This window comes from Urocitellus parryii, chromosome 3 (assembly GCF_045843805.1).
Source record: "Urocitellus parryii isolate mUroPar1 chromosome 3, mUroPar1.hap1, whole genome shotgun sequence".
Lineage (NCBI taxonomy): Eukaryota > Metazoa > Chordata > Mammalia > Rodentia > Sciuridae > Urocitellus > Urocitellus parryii.
Window position 1 is genome coordinate 46,121,863 of NC_135533.1, and position 17,534 is coordinate 46,139,396.

The following is a 17,534-nucleotide window of genomic DNA, read 5'->3' on the forward strand; positions in this document are numbered from 1 at the left end:
CCAAAACCTACTTGTTATGCTGGATCATTAGGGGAACTAAGAAGAAACAAAAGCTCCGAGGGAGAGAAAAGTTAGGATAGGGTTGTGGAACTTCTATTACAGAAGGTCTCCTCTATATCTGGCCTCTGTCCAGGACCAGCATCTAGTCCTGGACATGGAGGGGCCCAACCATATCATACCATGATTCCCATTCTTAATTTTCTAGGCAAGTCCCTCTTGCTTCTAGCCATGGACTACACTAGTTGTATATTCCTATTTTTCACAAACCAAAAAGCATAAATTTCAGATGTAAGAATAATGACTATATGGGTATTTCAAAACAATCAGATATTTCTTAAAATAAGAAGAGATTAATTAGTTAGAAGTAATGAAGTAACAGATGATTCATTAAAGACAGTTCCCTTAAGACCTTTACTAGGAAAGGTGCCAAACATAAAATAAGCACTCAGTGAGTAATTACTCATCAATTAACTTGGGCATTAATTGTCAGAATCAGAAAAATGGCCTACATTACAAAGTTAGTTTCAACTAGAATGAATTCAAAATTATGTGAAGAGAAACTTGCTTTATTTCAAATCCCTATGCTTCAGCAATAAACTTTAAAATCATATGCAGACATAATCATCAATCATCATATAGTCCTGCTGTGCTATAGATCATTAAAAACATAAAAAGGGCTAGGCATGGCAGCACATGCCTGTAATCCCAGCAGCTTCAGGGGCCGAGGCAGGAGGAGCTCAAGTTCAAAGCCAGCTTCAGCAACTTACTGTAAGCAATCTAGTGAGACCCTGTCTTAAAAAAAATTACTTAATTAAAAGGGCTGGGGGATGTGGCTCAGTGGTTAAGTGCCCTTGGGTTCAATAACTGGTACCAAAAAAAAAAAAAAAAAACCAAAGGCACTGCAACATGTTTTTTGGTTTTTTTTGAAACCACAAGCAAGCTCTTGGTTCCCAGGAATATCATTCAACAACTGTACAACTACTTAAAAAAAGGGATACTAATTTCATGGAACAGTGATCCAGGTTTTCAAATTTCCACAAAAGCATTTGTAACAACCTCCAGTTATCCTTTCTTTAATAATCATGTCCTTTGTTTAATAATCACGAAGCTTAACCAATTGTGCCTATTTCTATACAATTTTGACCAAAGTACGAAGACTGGTTTGTTAATTAATCCACTTTGACTTTAGGCACTTTTTTTTTTTTTTTAAAGAGATGCTGCTGGGAAAACTATTTGGTTTGCTGGTGAGAAGATGACAAATAAGACTGATTACCTTGAGAAATTACAATTTATCTCCTACGTTGGGTATACATTTAATAGAAATGCCTTTGTAGAATGTACACTGTCTTTGATGAAGGACAGGTGGGGAAATCACTTCCTCTTTATAGGTAGCAAGAGTCCATTCAGGTGTATGGATATGCCTTCTTATGTTTAAAGATAGCTAGCTTAATACTATAAACATCTAGTGATGTTTCTCAATTTCTTTAAGATGATCCTTCAGGAACAGATTAATGTTCTTACATCATGTAACCTCACTTATGCCAACTGAACTTGAATTAACAAATACTGAGTAAAAACATGTATTTCATTGAATCCTTTACCTACATTAGTTTTAATTTTACTTAGGAGAGATTTAAACTTTGAAACTTTAGAACTCATTTTTCTCAATAGGCTAAAACTTTAGCAAAATAAAAATCAGCCTCCTAACATGGTAAAAATCACTCTTTATATGGACATTTTATATATAATATTAGGCAAACAAGCTTAATATATAAGAAATATTAAAACCATACTTAAAATATTTAGCATTATTTCAACAAAATGTTTATTTATAAAAACATATGTAATGTTCACTAAATGTATAATTTATAATTTGCTTACTACCTAAAAGATTAGGCTAAATAATGTTAGTTAACTTTAGCTTTATACTCAATATAAAACAAAGAAGCATTATTTACTGTCATTTTTAGTCATTACTAAACAAAGAGGTTACACAAATGGCAAAATTACACTAAATTAAATATCTTACCTGCTACCCTCATGTTTAGTTTTCAGTCTATGAAACTTTTCATTAAATATGCTCCTAAAATCAAAAGAAAAGAAAAACAGCATTAATTCTAGAATATTCTTTTTTAGATTGAATTTGGAGTATACACATAGAACTAATTAAGTAAATGTCATGACACTTCTAAGTATTCTACCCACATTAATATTTAATGAAAAAACTCTTATCACCAGTCTGTCTCCTTTCACTGGACCATAAAATCCCAAGAGAGTGGTCTGTACCCTCAAACCCCCTCACAAATGAAAAATGGACAAATGAGAAAACCTGCCATTAGGCTGTGACTAGAAGACAATGTTTTATTATTCTCAGTGATTATGCATTCATAAGAAATTTATTTAGTTCAAAACTTGGGTTTGCAGACAAGGTTCAAAGAGGATAAGCTGCTTACTCCAGTCATTAACAAATTATATGCAGAAATGAGGTAAGAGTTTAGGTTGGCCAGCTCATTCCATGCTACATGCTATATGCTACATGTTGCTGCTACTGCTACTGCTACTACTACTATTACTACTACTACTACTACTAATTCTTTTTCTTCTTTTCCTCCTTCTCCTTCTTCTTCTTTTTTTAAATATTGGGATTGAACAGAGTCCACCACATACTAGACAAAAGCTCTACCACTGAGCTACATCCCAAGCCCTTTTTAAGAGGGTCTCAATATTGCCTAAACTGGCCTCAAACTTACAATCCTCCTGCCTCAGCCTCCCAAAGAGCTCAGATTACAGGCATGTGCCACCATGCCCAGCTGCCACTTCATTTTTGATTTCACATAATTCAGCTGTCACTATGTTAAGCATTCATGGCAAAGTCTTAGTTTAATACCAGGGTTCTCTTCATGGTTTTTAATTTACATATGCAAAATAATATATTTGGAAGTACAGAAGTATAATTTTAAACATTCCAGCAATTATTATTGACAGAATACATATCAAGTTTTAAAAAACCTGTTTTTTGATATTATTTTACCATACACAAGAAACAGATACTATAAAATGTGTGTGTGTTGTGTGTGTGTGTGTGTGTGTATGTGTACCTCCTAAGAAACAACTCAACATAGGTAAACTTAAAAATTAAAAGTGGAAAAGCAAATGAGTTTAATAGGAAAGCCACATCCATGTTGAGCTGGAAAATTTCCAGTCAACAATCTATTGTAAAGGAAAGGACTTCAAAGGGAAGTTGTGATTAATTAATAGCATAAATCAGAAACAAATTTTATTTTATGTTTTGATACTTAAGTTTCCATATTGATCTTTGATCTATAATGATCTACCCTTAAGGACACTGAAAGAAAGTGAGACATCCAGTTTTCCCAAAAAAGCAGGTGGCTGGGGAAGGGTAAACAGCACCCAAAGATGCATGCTCCATCCTGGCTCCTTTTCTTCTGTACAATCTACCCTGAAGCAAAAAATCAACACTTAAACTGACTTGTTCATTGATTTCTTTTCCTTTGTTAGTTATAGTAATACCTACAACATAGTAAAAAAAGTCAATGTTACATATCTATTTAAACTACTTAGCCACAGGCCAGGAAAACTGAAACCAAAGTATCCACAAACAATCACATCACATAAAATAAAAAATAAAAAAAGTTGGCTTTTCAAATGAAAATCCCAACAGGTTATAAATTCTCTTTTGGCTTCCAGCAAAATTGAATTCTGCTTTCACTACACATAAGGCTTTCCTCCCAGTCAATATTTCAAATAACTTCACTCTTATCTGAGTGTGGTCTCAGAAAACTTCTTTTGAAAATGCGATAAGCAGTTGGGCACCAGACACCTGCTGTTCTATTTCAGTTTCCATTACCTGCTGAGGCTGCACCTGTATAATTACAGTCACTGCCTCCTATACCTGCCACCTGTTTGTACCTCCCAATAAGCCTGCTTCTAAATTTATCACTACTAAGACCACATTGTAAGCAACTACAATTGTCTAGCTGAATACAATTGTTTTATACTAAAATTGCTCAAAGAATTAAGTTAGTAAGATCTTTAAATTAAAATTGCATTAAATTAAGGCTTTAGTTATAACACATCTTTGTTTAATTAATGATGCAAAACTGTAAATCAGAAAAAGGAGTAATGAATATATCTGAGAGTAAATCACGGAGCATGTTTATGATGCTACTTCCAAATAATTCCTGATTTATATTCTTATGATAGCACTGAATACAAAACAAAATATTTATATGTAACATTCTCAGAGGGGAACAAAAGAAAAAATTAATGGAAATCTCAGGCTATAAACCACACAAACAATCAAGTGAGGATCAAGGAAAAGAAATCCAATGAAAACAAACACAACAGTACCAGAATAAAAAAAGACCTCTACTAGAAATTCGGAACTCTATCTAGATGCAACAAGTAAAAGGTTTACCATTTTTCTTACATAGTTATTAAAAGATGGAATTACAGAAACTAGTACCAGGTACCAAAACCATAGTAATTATGCAGTGGGAGTGTATTCTTATGACAGATTAAAATTAAATAAATTAAGCACCAGGCACAGTGGCACATACCTGTAATTCCAGCAACTGAGGAGGCTGAGACAGGAAGATTACAAGTTAGAGACCAGCCTCAGCAATATAGTGAGACCCTATCTCACAATTAATACAAAGGGCTGGGGATACAGCACGGTGGTAGCATACCCCTGGGTTCAATCCCTGGTACTGCATAATAATTATTATTATTGTTAACTAATTAAAAACCTCAATATATTTATGAAATAAAATTGCTCCAAAAAGTACAAATGTAGGCCAAAACAAGTTTCAGTGTTTAGACAATAAATCAGGTTTCTAAATATAAAGTGCATAACTATCTAAAAGTCAAAAGCAAGGAGGGCCCCCATCATGCCTTTGTGTGATGAAACACTAAACAAATACCAAGTATGGGACCTATACTGAAGAGAGCCTAAGCTAGGACCTCAGAGTGACATACTGATTTCTCTGAATGTTTAATAATAGGAAAACATTCCTTTAACTCAAGAGTCTACTCTGGTCCAAATGAATAAAGTTCTTTTACTCAAGTAAAACTAAGACTACCATGTGGAAAAGGAGGCATTGTCTTAGAATCCATTAACTTAAGAAACAGCAGAAATAAAAGCACAGATCAAGTGTCTGTGTTTTCCAGTCTTTCCTTCAGAAGTAGATTCTGTATCAGGAAAACTATAAGAACACCATTCTATACACAAAATAAGCCATGAAAACAATTACCAAGAGAGGGATATCTTGACAGTTAACATAAGCCCAGGCATTGCATGCATTCAGTGGTGCAATTCACACACATTCTTATATTATATAACCTCCCTACCAGCCCTCTAGCTGTAGTGGGTATTTTACAGGCATTATGGATGAGGTCAAGGGATTTGCATAAAGTCCTATGAAGGGTAAGGAAGAAGCTCACAAATAAATCCACGAGGTCTGATGACAAAATGCGATGCCAATCAAATTGTTCTGAAAATTTCTGATCTCTGATGCAAAGCAGCCTCTCCAGAGATTATTTAGTTTGTCAAAATGACTAAGCTTATGTGTTAGAGCCCTCCCACTTCAAAAATGATACAAGAAAATGAAGGGTACAAATATGCTCATTAGAAAACAAACTAGAAGGAAATACTATAGCTATACTCCATTCATATGAAGAAACAACCATTCAGTTCAATTCAACTTCAATTTGGTGCTAGCCAAATGACACTTTCAACTGAACCAACTAAGTTCAGATGATTCTAACATCCACACAGACTGGGGCTTTTTAAGAGAACTACCAAAAAAAAAAAAAGGGGGGGGGGCAAAAGGGCAAAAAGATAGATATAAAGTTTATTTAGGTCCTATGTCAATTTTATGTGTCAACTTGACTGGGCCACAAGTTACCCATATATTTAGACATTATTCTGGATGTGTCCATAAAAGATTATTTTTGGATAACGTAGACTGAGTAGACTGTCCTCCTCAATGGGGTGGGTTTTATCCAATCCACTGAAGATCTGAATAGAACAAGAGCTGAATAAAGGAGTATGATATTATAATAAGTATTTTGATTTTCATCCATTATTCATGGCTTATAACTCCCTTCCCAAGGTAAGTCATTCCCTTCCCAAGGTAGGTCATTCTCTTCCACAAGGAAGTCGCTGAAACCCTAATTGCTACCTACCTTTCTATACTGGAGCTGGGCAAAAAGAAACTGACCAGTTCTCATCTATTAGCAGGTTATGAGATGTTCCTAATAATAAATCCCCAAGTTTTGAGGTGATGGTCTTTTGTGCTTTGCCGTGACAGTACAGGGAAAAACTGATTTTCCTAACAAAAGGAGAATTCACACTCTGTCTCTTTAAGCTGGGAGAAAGCCTTTGGCTGTGGACTGGAACCAAACAGTCAACTCTATTTGGTTGCTAGCCTGCCAACTATAGATACCAGACTTCATTGCCTTTAGAACTGTCAGCCAAATCCTTATAATAATTTATTACACACATAACAAATTATATATCTACAGATAGTTTATTGTAAGGAATATGTATCTACATATTTATACTTATTACCTATATATCACCTATTGGCTATTTATTGAGAAAACCAGACTAATAAAGACCCCCTTGAGTTTGGAAGATAAAAAGTTAAATTTCATCTCCAGAGCATTAAAGTAGAAGAGTAAAATGAGATAATGCTGAAACCAAAAGAATGCTAAAACTAGAAGAGACACTAGGGTAAGTTACTTTGTTATATTTACAAACAACAATAAGACATTAATAAGAACTATGGGCAGCTGGATGTGATGACACATGCTTGTAATCCCAGTGACTCTGGAGGCTGAGGCAGGAGGATCATGAGTTCAAAGCCAGCCTCAGCAAAGGTGAGGCGCTAAGCAACTCAGTGATATCCTGTCTCTAAATAAAATACAAAATAGGGCTGGGGATGTGGCTCAGTGGTTCAAAAACCTACTTGCAATAAATAACTGCATTTCTGTAAATAAACAGGGCAAATGTTGGAAATTTTTTTTCTGTAAGAGGGCCGGATAGTAGATATTGTTAAGCTTTCAGAACCTTCAGAACCATACAAACTCTATCACAACTGTTTCCCTCCATAGCTGTAGCCAGAAAGCAATCATCAATAATATAAAAATAAATTGTTCAACTGTGTTGTAATAAAGCTGAATTTCATAAAATTTTTATATATCACCAAATTATTATTTTCCTTTTTCAACCCCTTAAAAATGTGAAAACTAATCATGGATTGTGGGACCACACAGGCCTATGGGTCATAAGGTGCAGAGCCCTGAGATGAGGAACAACAACAATAAAATTAAAGCAGAAGAATAAAAAACTTTTCTGACTATGCCCAATAGTCTAATATTTTTTTTACTGGGTTACATGCACAATATACAACTCCTATACAGCTACTACTAAACCTCTTAGAAGTACTAACACAAAAGTTGAACTGATTGAGCAATCCTAAAATTTATGCTCCATCAGACATTTTCATACTCAACTGCTCTCTGAAGAATATTTTGTACATTTTTTTGAGGAAAAAACAGGATATTTCACCTTTAAAAGGGAAAAATCTTTCTCTTCCTATAGATGAAACTATTTATCAGTTACAAAGACAAGAATAAATCTAGACTCTGTAATGTTTCCAAACCAATTCCAGGAAAGAGAAAGAAATTGGCAAATCTTACTAAATTCCATTGCATTGATTATTAAATATGTTAGTGGAAAGAAGTTGACATCAGTTTATGCAGGTATTTAAATGGGTTCATCTTTGTGATGTGCTTAAAATAGAGTTGACTCCACTAGGTGATTCTGATGTTGTGATCAACTTTTAAAATTTCAAATATTTAGCCTTTTAAAAACCTTTAATACTTTAGTAATATGTTATTTCTATCACAGATATTCACTATTATCAAGTAACCCATCTCATCCAGATACCTACATTTTTGCCTGGCTAGACAAATTTTTGAAATAACAAAATGGGGAGGCGAAAGATGATTACATTTATTTGAAAGAACATTAACATTTGAAAACTCAGGATGCTCCCTGAGCTGCTATCAAGTGTTATACATATTGTGAATAGAATATGGCATTTTTAATATTAATTGCTTAGGGATAAAAAAAAATCCAATTATTAACCTCAGACTGTATTTAATGTTAGGACACTGTTATGTTTTACATATAAAGTATCCCCTCAAAGAGTAAATGTGTTATGTAGATTGTATAGAGGTAAAATAATTACATTATGAGAACTGTAACACAGTCAGTGGAGTCAACCAGTTAATGGATTAATAATTTGACAGGACTACTGTACTGGGTGGTAACTGTGAGCAGATAGGGTATGGATGGAGGAAGTAGGACACTGGGACATGCCCTTGCAGATTATATATTTTGTCCCTGGCTCCCCTGCTCTCTGCTTCCAGCCTTGAGCTGAGCAGCTATCCTCTGCCACACCCCTCCACCATGATATTCCACCTCACTCTAGGCCCAGAGCAATGGAGTTCACTCACCATGGACTGATACCTCTGAAACCATGAGCATAAAATAAACTTATTCTTCTGATGATACTGAATTCTAGAAGATGCATCTAAAAGAATATCATTTGTTTCTCTCTCACACACACACATATACAGCTTTTAAAAGTGTGCATGAAATAATGATTAAAATAAAATATTGTAATGACTAACAATTTAAAAAGTTTCCCAAGTTTTTTTAAAAATATTTTTTAGTTGTCAATGGACCTTTATTTATTGATATGTGGTACCACGAATCAAACCCAGTGCCTAACCCATGCTAGGCAAGCACTCTACCAATAAGCCACAAACCCAGACCCCTTCCCAAGTTTTTAAAATAACAAATTAAACTTATATTTTGACTAGGGGACAAAAGACGCAAGAAAAAATTTCCCCCAACTCTTTCTGCAAAGTGGCCCCCCAAAAGTGAGATTGCAAAGCAACAGATGAAAATTCTTTAAAATAATGGGTCAACCGAACCAATAAGTAAGTCTTTGAGAATAAATTTGTCATGTTCTATTGAAAACCTTGGGAAGAGAGGTATATGGAAGATCTATCCCAGGATTGTTAATAGTTATCTGAATCAACACCACATGACTTTTATTTTCTTAAGTAGAATGATATTGAAATTACATTTAAAAGAAGACAAATATCTAAATGTGCTTAACAAACAAAATTAAAAGTATACTATGGAAAAGCAAAAATGAGCAGGAAGTGTTTTTAACTTCCCCCTAGAATGTTAACCAATGTTAGAGCTGAAGCAAATTTGGACTACCCTGCGAAGATTCAGCTTTCCTCTACAATCCATAATAAGTACTACACCTTGTTATTCATTTGGTTCTCTTAATACTGAATAGAGTTAACACTTCAGAAAACTTATATCTGATCTGCAGCATGTTGGATTAAACTCCAATTTCCTAAGGATAAAAACAGATAAAATACAGCTATAATTACCCACTGAATTTCATTTAAAAACAAGTTAACAAAGGGCCACCATCAATCACATAAGTTCCCTGCCTAAATCAACTTCACCAAAGACAGGAGAGAGAGAAGTAGCCAATCCTGACAGACAACACACATTCTGAGAGCAACATGAGTGACATACCTTCTGAGAGCAACATGAGTCAGCTCAATGTCAATCTCAAAGTACAATTCCTCTGGTCCATGTGAATCCGCCACAGAGGAGACCTAAAGTTACTCTTTCCTCTTCAGAAATGTGAGAGATCCAATTTCTGTAATAACCAGTTGATCAACAAGCATTTTACCATGTTTTCCAAAAACACTTTAAGGGATTAAAATTGAAATTGATTCATGTTCTGCTTTCCTCTCCCTAAATCTAACATAGCTAAGTAACTTTCCCCATCACGAAAGGAAGCACCAAAAGCAGGTAGAGTTGTGTTTCACTGAAATCTCAACAGTGAAGATTTGCTCTAACCTACAGACATTCTTTCAAAACCCAATACACCACTTCAGCTTTTCTTTTTGAATTGGCAATTAGAGTTGAGGCCTACTCTTGAGATTTTGTGTTTACCCCACCACCTCCTCCTACAACTACTCAGCACAGGATGGTTTGCAATTCCTGTACGAGTACATAAACAGCTTCTTGATATTAGTGACAGCTATGGACTAACAGAAAAGAATGATAAAAAGATAAATCAAACCATTATGCTACATCTGATGTCAGTGTGACAGTAAGTAAATATTCCAGTGGAACATAAGACTTCTGAACTGAGCCACTAACATAAATGACTGGAAATGAGTAGGATGAAAATAACACTGGGGCCAAGCTGGAGTGCATCACACCTCAAGAAAGCTGCACCTTTAAAACAAAGTCATCCATACAATCTTCATTACAAACAGATATCAGGTAAGGACTCCTTATATAAACTCTATTTTACATGGTACAGATGTGAAGAAATGTTGTTATGTAATTATTTCATCTCATATCATATGCCTTATAATAACCCTTTGACAAGAGAGGCCCTTTTGTTTCTTAGAAACCTAAAACCCTGTTATTGATTTTGAGAGGCACACTGCTTCCCTTATCAGCATGTGTACACCCAGGATGAGGTTTACAACCACATTTCTGTTTCCTGAAACAACTTTATAAACAATTGCACAGATTCAATGAAATACCCTACAAAGCCCTAACTACAGTATTACCAGACCAAGGACATCAGAATCACTAGTGTGCTTTTTAAAATGCAAATTCCAGGGCCAGCCACAGACCAAAAGAATCAGAATCCCTAGGAGTAGGTGTTAAAACTCCAGCATGTTTAACAAGTTCCCCAGTAATTCCCATTCAAGCACACATCTGAGAACTTCAGACCAAGAGCATAACAATCCAAAAAAAAAAAAAAAAAAGCAGCAGATCTAGGATGAAAGGCCCCAAACTAAAATTCATGATAAGAATTTTTTCACTGTTTCTGAACACCAAGTGGAATTCTCCTTTGGGGGTGAAAGAAGAGGAGGCTGGCAGTGAATAGATCTGGAGAAAATTGACAAGGAGCAGGGAAGACAACTTCAGTTTGCAAAGGTTAAAACAGACTATTTACTATATTTTCAATTTCCTGAAGGTCTTGCAATTCTTCTCTTTTAACCAAAGCATAATTTTGATTAAAAACCTATAATCTAGTTGAAGGAATGGAATGTTGATTACAGCACAAACATACCCAAATCCAAAACCAAGAAAGAATCCTACAAAATGCCATTTATTTTTGCCTGCCCCTTCAAGAATTCTACAATTGTTTAAAGGGTTATAATCTAAACAACCTTAATCCTATACTGTAAACGACCTTCCTTCGGGAAGATGGATGGACAGAAATCGGTATTATCAAGAATAATGACAAAAATAATGCAATTATAAGATGGACATAAATAAGATTATTAAGTACCCATCTCATAAATTGTGTTTAAAAAAAATTTCAGAAAAGGCACAAATGTATACATGGTAGAACTCCTATCCTCATCTCCTGTAGCTACTTTACGCCAAATGATAAGTTGCAGGTTTCTATTCTGTGTAGGAATTTTCGTTAGCAACCACACTAACACTGTCTTTAAATAGTCTGTAGAACTGATGTGCACAATGGCAGACACAATTCTGTCAGTCAAGCCTTCTGCACAAAGAAATGGAGACACAGCAGTTCTATATGTCCAACAGCCCCGGACAAACTGCAATTAACATCCTATTTCTACATCAAAATCTGATGGCAGTGGCTGGAGCTGTAGCTCAGTGGTAGAGCACTTGCCTAGCACACAGGTTTGCTCCTCAGCACCACATAAAAACAAATAAAAATAAGGGTATTATGTCCATTTACAACTTAAAAAAAAAAAAAGGTTAAAAAGAAAAAAAAAACTGATGGCAGGCCAGCAGCCATTTGCAAATAGATGCTTCTAATGTGATTTTTTTTTCTGAAAATGTATCAACCAAAATAATTTTAAAAATTCATTGCTGTTGACCAACATCCTTCAGAACTCACTTAATGATCACTAACTGCAGGTAATGAATGGTATCCTTCCTTATGTGGCACACCTGATACCATAATATTACCTCAATAATTCTTTGGAGCTGATGATGAAAATTAGTAGGACGTGACTCATTACTAGAAAGTTTCATGGACTCACCAGGGTCCATTAAAGGATGAATGGATAAATGCTATGTGGTACTGTAACCATTTGTGTTAATTTTGGTTATGTAATTTGATTACCTATGTTGGCTGCTGTATCCAACAGGACAGTCAAGATACAGAACTACTTTACTGCCAAAAAGAAACTCCATGTTGCCCTTCTATGAGCACATTCACTCCATACACTGTAGAGACTAAGAGGTATTAGAACATTTAATTTCCTTGTCTGACAAGAAAATCAGCTCATTGTATTTTAGGAGCTATATTTAAAAAAAAAAAAAAAAAAACACAAAACCTTTTGAAGTATAAAGAGCCTCACCTTGTTCAGCCTCTTTGATCAAATGAATAAAGTATTAAATGTGCTAATTTGGTCAATGCCATTCACAAAGTAACTAAATGCAAAACTATTGCTTAAAATCCAGATTATGGGATCCACAGACTCTTTTGGACTATGTTCAGGACAAAATTTGCTACTGTACTAAACTCTGAGCTAGATGAATTCTTTTGAAACATAAAACCAAAATTTTTCTCTCTGGGTCAATTTTATGAAATCTGTATAAAGATGAGAGGAGGTTAAACATTCACTGTCTTTGAGAAAATAAAGTAGCCTTATGAAGGCCCAGGCTGTCTTATTCATAGTATCCATGGTACCTATTAATTATCGGCACATGGCAGGCACTTTAATATTTTTAAAAGACTGTAAAAACATTTTTAAATAATGAGGCTTACCATAAAACCCAAAATAGTGAAAAACATAAGGTTTTTATGATCCCCTACAGGGAACACTACCTTTTGCCATTCAATCTTTTTGATCTTCTCTCTAATTACCTTCTCCTTTTCAATGCGACTTTACAAAGTATGTAAGAATACTTAGTAATGCTTAAGGTAACAATATATATTAAAAGTTTGTGATTATAATAAAACATTTTTAGTTTTTAAGGTCTCTTTAGTCCAGTGGTATTCACTCTTATTTTGCCACCATTTTGAAACAGAAGCCCCCTACTTTTTAAAAGTCATATAGGTAATCTGAAGCTCCCCCAGACAAGAAGTAAATGCTGCTTATTAGCTAAAATTATTACTTTTCTTCCCATCAAGTAATGCTACTCTTTAATGAGTTGAGAAAATAGTGTGAGAATCTATGACACAAAGCTCCTAACACCTGTATAAAACAAAACAAAACAAAAAAAAAATGACTTAACTAGTAAAGAGGCAGAGAACTTAAAGAGGCAGGCAGCCTCCAGAAGGAGGTACAAGTCAATAATACCACCAAAACCAGATGCTGACTCGCTATTCTGCCATTTTCTTGTTGAATGGCATTTGGTAAGTTACTTTTATTTTCTAAGTTAAATGGAGATCTCTTGGTACTCTGTAAAGCACTGCTTGAACATAGTAATACTGCCCCAAACCTGGAAAATATAATAATATATCACTAGTCCTGCAAGGTGTTCACAGGTCCAGGTGGTCTGGGGATCTGCTATTAGCATCAATCTTTATTTAACTTCTCTGAGAGCTGGCACTTTCATCTGTAAAGTTAGGAAAGAAGATAGATAAAAGGACTTATTCACTTGAGTTGTGAGAAATACACATGTGGAAGTACTTGGCAACAGTGTACAGCAATTAGGCAATTTAAGATTATTTAGTGACATTGTATCCATATATTTCTCAGTAAATAAAAAGAAACAGAAAAAGTTCTATCAATTAGAAGTTCTAAAGTAAACATATTTAAGTAAAGGATGATGTAGAGAGTGATGAAAGCATCCCTCCCCCACATCTCCCTCACCACCACCCTCCCAAAAAAATCACAGCTTAAGGTAACAACTTCAGTCTGTCAATCCTTACTCATTACTTAGGTGTAGGGAACTAGCCCTCACACATAGTGGAGAGCTGTGGTCGTAGCAGAAAAAAAAATCTTTTTTTTTTTTTAAAGAATTAACAGTGCATTCACCAATGACAACAAACACCAATGGGCTATAAGTTTAAAAAATAAAAAATAAAAAGTACCTCCAGTTTAGAAAACACTAAAACTTCACAAGTGAGTCAAGATGGCCCTCTACCGAGTTCGAATCCAACACCCAACTCCAGCCCCGCCTCCTGGGGTCCACATTACTCCAACCCGGGTGTGTGTGGAAGGCGCGCTCAGGTGCCAGCCCAGACCCGAGCGCGGGACCCTGCGCCAGGTGCAGTCACAGCCCCGCCTCCCGTGGAGCCCAGGCGCCGCTGGAGGATGCTCGCACCCAGGCTGCAGCCCCGGTCGAGGGCCCACGGCGCCCTGGGTGCCCTGGGTCCCGGTCCTGCCGCCGAGTCGCCCCAGGGCCAGTCCCCCGCAGGCGACCGTGGGGCGCGGAGAACGAGGAAGAAGGTGGGTGTCCGGCTCCCCTGGTCTCCCTCCATCCCTCCCCGGACCTCGCCGCCTCCCCGGTCGTCTCACCCGCCGGGCGCCCGCCTTCCGGCCTCTTGACGCTCAGTCCCGCCGGAGGCCGACGGGAACCGCCTCCACCTCCGCCTCCGCCTCCAGCGCTAGCCTCAGCTTCCTCCCGGACTCCTCCGGCTTCCCCTCACCCCCGCGAGTGGCCAGGAGGAAGCCAGTTCGCCACCAGGCCTCCTCCCACGCTTCCCCCGCCGCGACCAATGGGCCCCCGCCGCTGCGACGCCGCGCCCGCCCCCTGGCGGTGGAGGACCGCGCGGGCGCCCCGGCAGGCCGGAGAGAAGGGCCGGAGATCCGCTCTGCGTCCCGCCCGCCGCCCCCAACCCCGCCCCGCTCAATCTAGACTTGCCACGTGGGAGCTGCCGCGTCGGCCGCCGGCCCCTGGGTGACATTATGGGAGGAGGGGAAATGTGCCACAGCCACCTCCCCGGCATCCACACACACACAAAATCCCAGACTTAAAGGCAGAAATTTCAAAATGCCCAGCCCCATCCTAGCGATCCATCGAAGAGGGGGTGGTCATGTCTATCTAGGACCTGAGTGACTATCTTTTGACCTCTTGAAAACTAGGTCATGAAAATCCTGTACATCTGAGACATTATAGTGAATTCTGGTAACCTTTAATGCACACCCAAGGAGGAAACTAATACTTGCATTTGCATGTCATTTTGTTTCTTTAAATTATTAGCAACATTACAGTTAGAAATGTGTTTCTTTTCTGTTAAGACATTTTCTCACGATTGTACTGATAACTGGAAAATTAATCCAAACCTTATGATACATAACCTGAGAACATAGAATATTTCATAAATCAGATTCATATTCCAAAAAAACATTATTAACTATTCTTAGTATATTGAGACAATCCATTTAATGCAATTAAATTGCATTAAAGAACTAATAGGGTTTGACTATAGTAATGATTCCACCAAATCTCAGCTTTCCTCCAAAAATATAAAACACAGCCTAAACAATAGCTACAAATTCTGGAGTCTGTGATCCATGGTGAGGAAAGGAAGCAAGAAACACATGCTGAATGCTTTTATGTGCCAAATGCTTTGCTAGTGTACAATATTTTGGGTTTTTTTTCTATGTGCTCTTATTTCTCGCAGCTCAAAATATGTTTTTTGTATTATTTTAACAAGTCCAAAAATCAAGACTCTAAAACTGAGTTTTAAAAACTTGTTCAAAAATATAAGGTAGTAAGTTGTGAAATTGGGACCACAGCCTTGCTCCACCTAGTACAAACAAACAAAAAGCAGTTTACTATGGTACCAAAAAACCCCACAGAACATGCCTCCTCCTCAACCCTTTTGTCCCACTGAAATTAGGAAGCCTCTTGAGTCAGTCTCTACTCGTGAAAGAGTTTTTGCTCTGTAACCCAATCCAACTGACATGTTTAAAAACTGCATTTGTCGTATTCTGATAGCACCATACCTGGAACAATTTCTGTACCCAGAGAATAGTGTGTTTGATCTTCTAGTCCCCATTGACCCCAAGATCCTTAGAATTATTTGGTAGGTAATGAAATTAATAACAGTGGATCAATACCAACATTTTGTTGTTTTTGTTTCATGGAACAGAAAACTAGACTTTATAGCACATCTTAAGGATAAATACTCTTTCTGAAACATGTATAAAGTATTATGTGCACTGGTTACTTAGTGCCTATGTACATGTCCTGGGTTAGAATATAAACTGTATTTCTTACCATATGTTACAATATTTTTTAAAGTTGATAAATCACATCTTTAGAACTATTGTTAATCAGCCCCCTTTTCCACCTATGAAAGAGTAAATAGAACTTCCTTCTTTCACTTGTCAGGAGACAAGGGAGGCAGGGAAAGTAATCAAGATTAATGATTAAGTTTAATAAGAATACAGAGAACTTTACAGCTTCCAGAGGTACAGGGTTTCTATGTGATATAATAGGTAATGACAGTTTACATTTTTAAAACCAACATTTCTCAAATCTTAGACGAGCCAGGCACTTGTCTAAGAACTTACATATAGGCATTTAATCCTCACAAAAAACCTACATATACATTCAAGAAAAATATAGGACTAGAACAGGATGTTGCCGAAGGTCCTGCCACTAGGATCTGACAGAATCAAGGGTGAAATCCATATGCCTAACTTCAAAGCCTATCTCTTTTGTTTGCTTAAAAAAAAAAAATCATTCTCTCTTCAATGAATGCAGAGTTTATGGAAAAGTATAATCTGTACTATTTCTCATAGAAGGATTATTCAATATTATTAAATATAAAATTAATTTAAAAACTCAGAAATTTAATTGTCCCACTCCTTAGCAGAATAGTCCATTTGGCATTATTTTTCTGTGTACAGAGTAGAAGATTGTATACAAATATGGTCACCCAAAATTCCTCTCATTCTGTAAGTTTATGCCACTCTTGCCATCAATAGGTGATATGTATATACCATCCTCGAGAACAGGCCCTGCCAATGGTCTGGACCAATGGGATGCTGTGGAGGAGGTGTTGTGTGACTTCTAGGATTAGGTCTTAAGAAGCCTTGTATCTTCCATTTTTATTCTCTTGAGATCTATTAACCATATATAATAACTTCAGACTAGGCTACTGAATAATGAGAAGCTTAATATGCAGAAAGAGGTCCTGGCTATCCCCAAACCTTTCCACCCACCCCAGGTAAGGGACCAGACATGAGAGTAAAGTCATCTTTCTTGTTCCAGTCTGTTCTGCTTTGGGTACAAGTGTTCCCCCAAGGTTCATGTGTTAAAAGCTTGTTTGGTACTGTTGGGAGATGATTGAACCTTTATGAGGGAAAGCCCAGTGGGAGGAAGTTAGGTCACTAGGGGCATGTCCTTGAAGGGGATATTGAGGATCCTGACTTTTCCTTTCATTCTCTTACTTTCCATCCATGATGAGATGAGTAGCTGCCTCTACTGTGTTCTC

The 17,534-nt window shown here is 36.8% G+C and overlaps 1 protein-coding gene across 2 annotated transcripts in view; it reads right to left on the minus strand.

Annotated features, from left to right (window-relative positions):
• The window catches only part of Fam3c (FAM3 metabolism regulating signaling molecule C), a 45,336-nt gene extending 30,569 nt beyond the window's left edge, over positions 1-14,767 (minus strand). The window contains exons 1-2 of one of the 2 annotated variants that reach the window (XM_026388736.2): positions 14,605-14,767; positions 2,030-2,083 (exon numbers count right to left, since the gene is read on the minus strand). In XM_026388736.2, coding sequence (XP_026244521.1) covers positions 2,030-2,042 — 13 coding nt within the window. In that variant the 5' untranslated portion in view covers positions 2,043-2,083; positions 14,605-14,767. Of the gene's footprint in view, positions 1-2,029; positions 2,084-9,655; positions 9,676-14,604 lie in introns of those variants that run through there. The other variant, XM_026388737.2, reaches the window with a different exon arrangement.
• Positions 14,768-17,534: the final 2,767 nt, after the last annotated feature.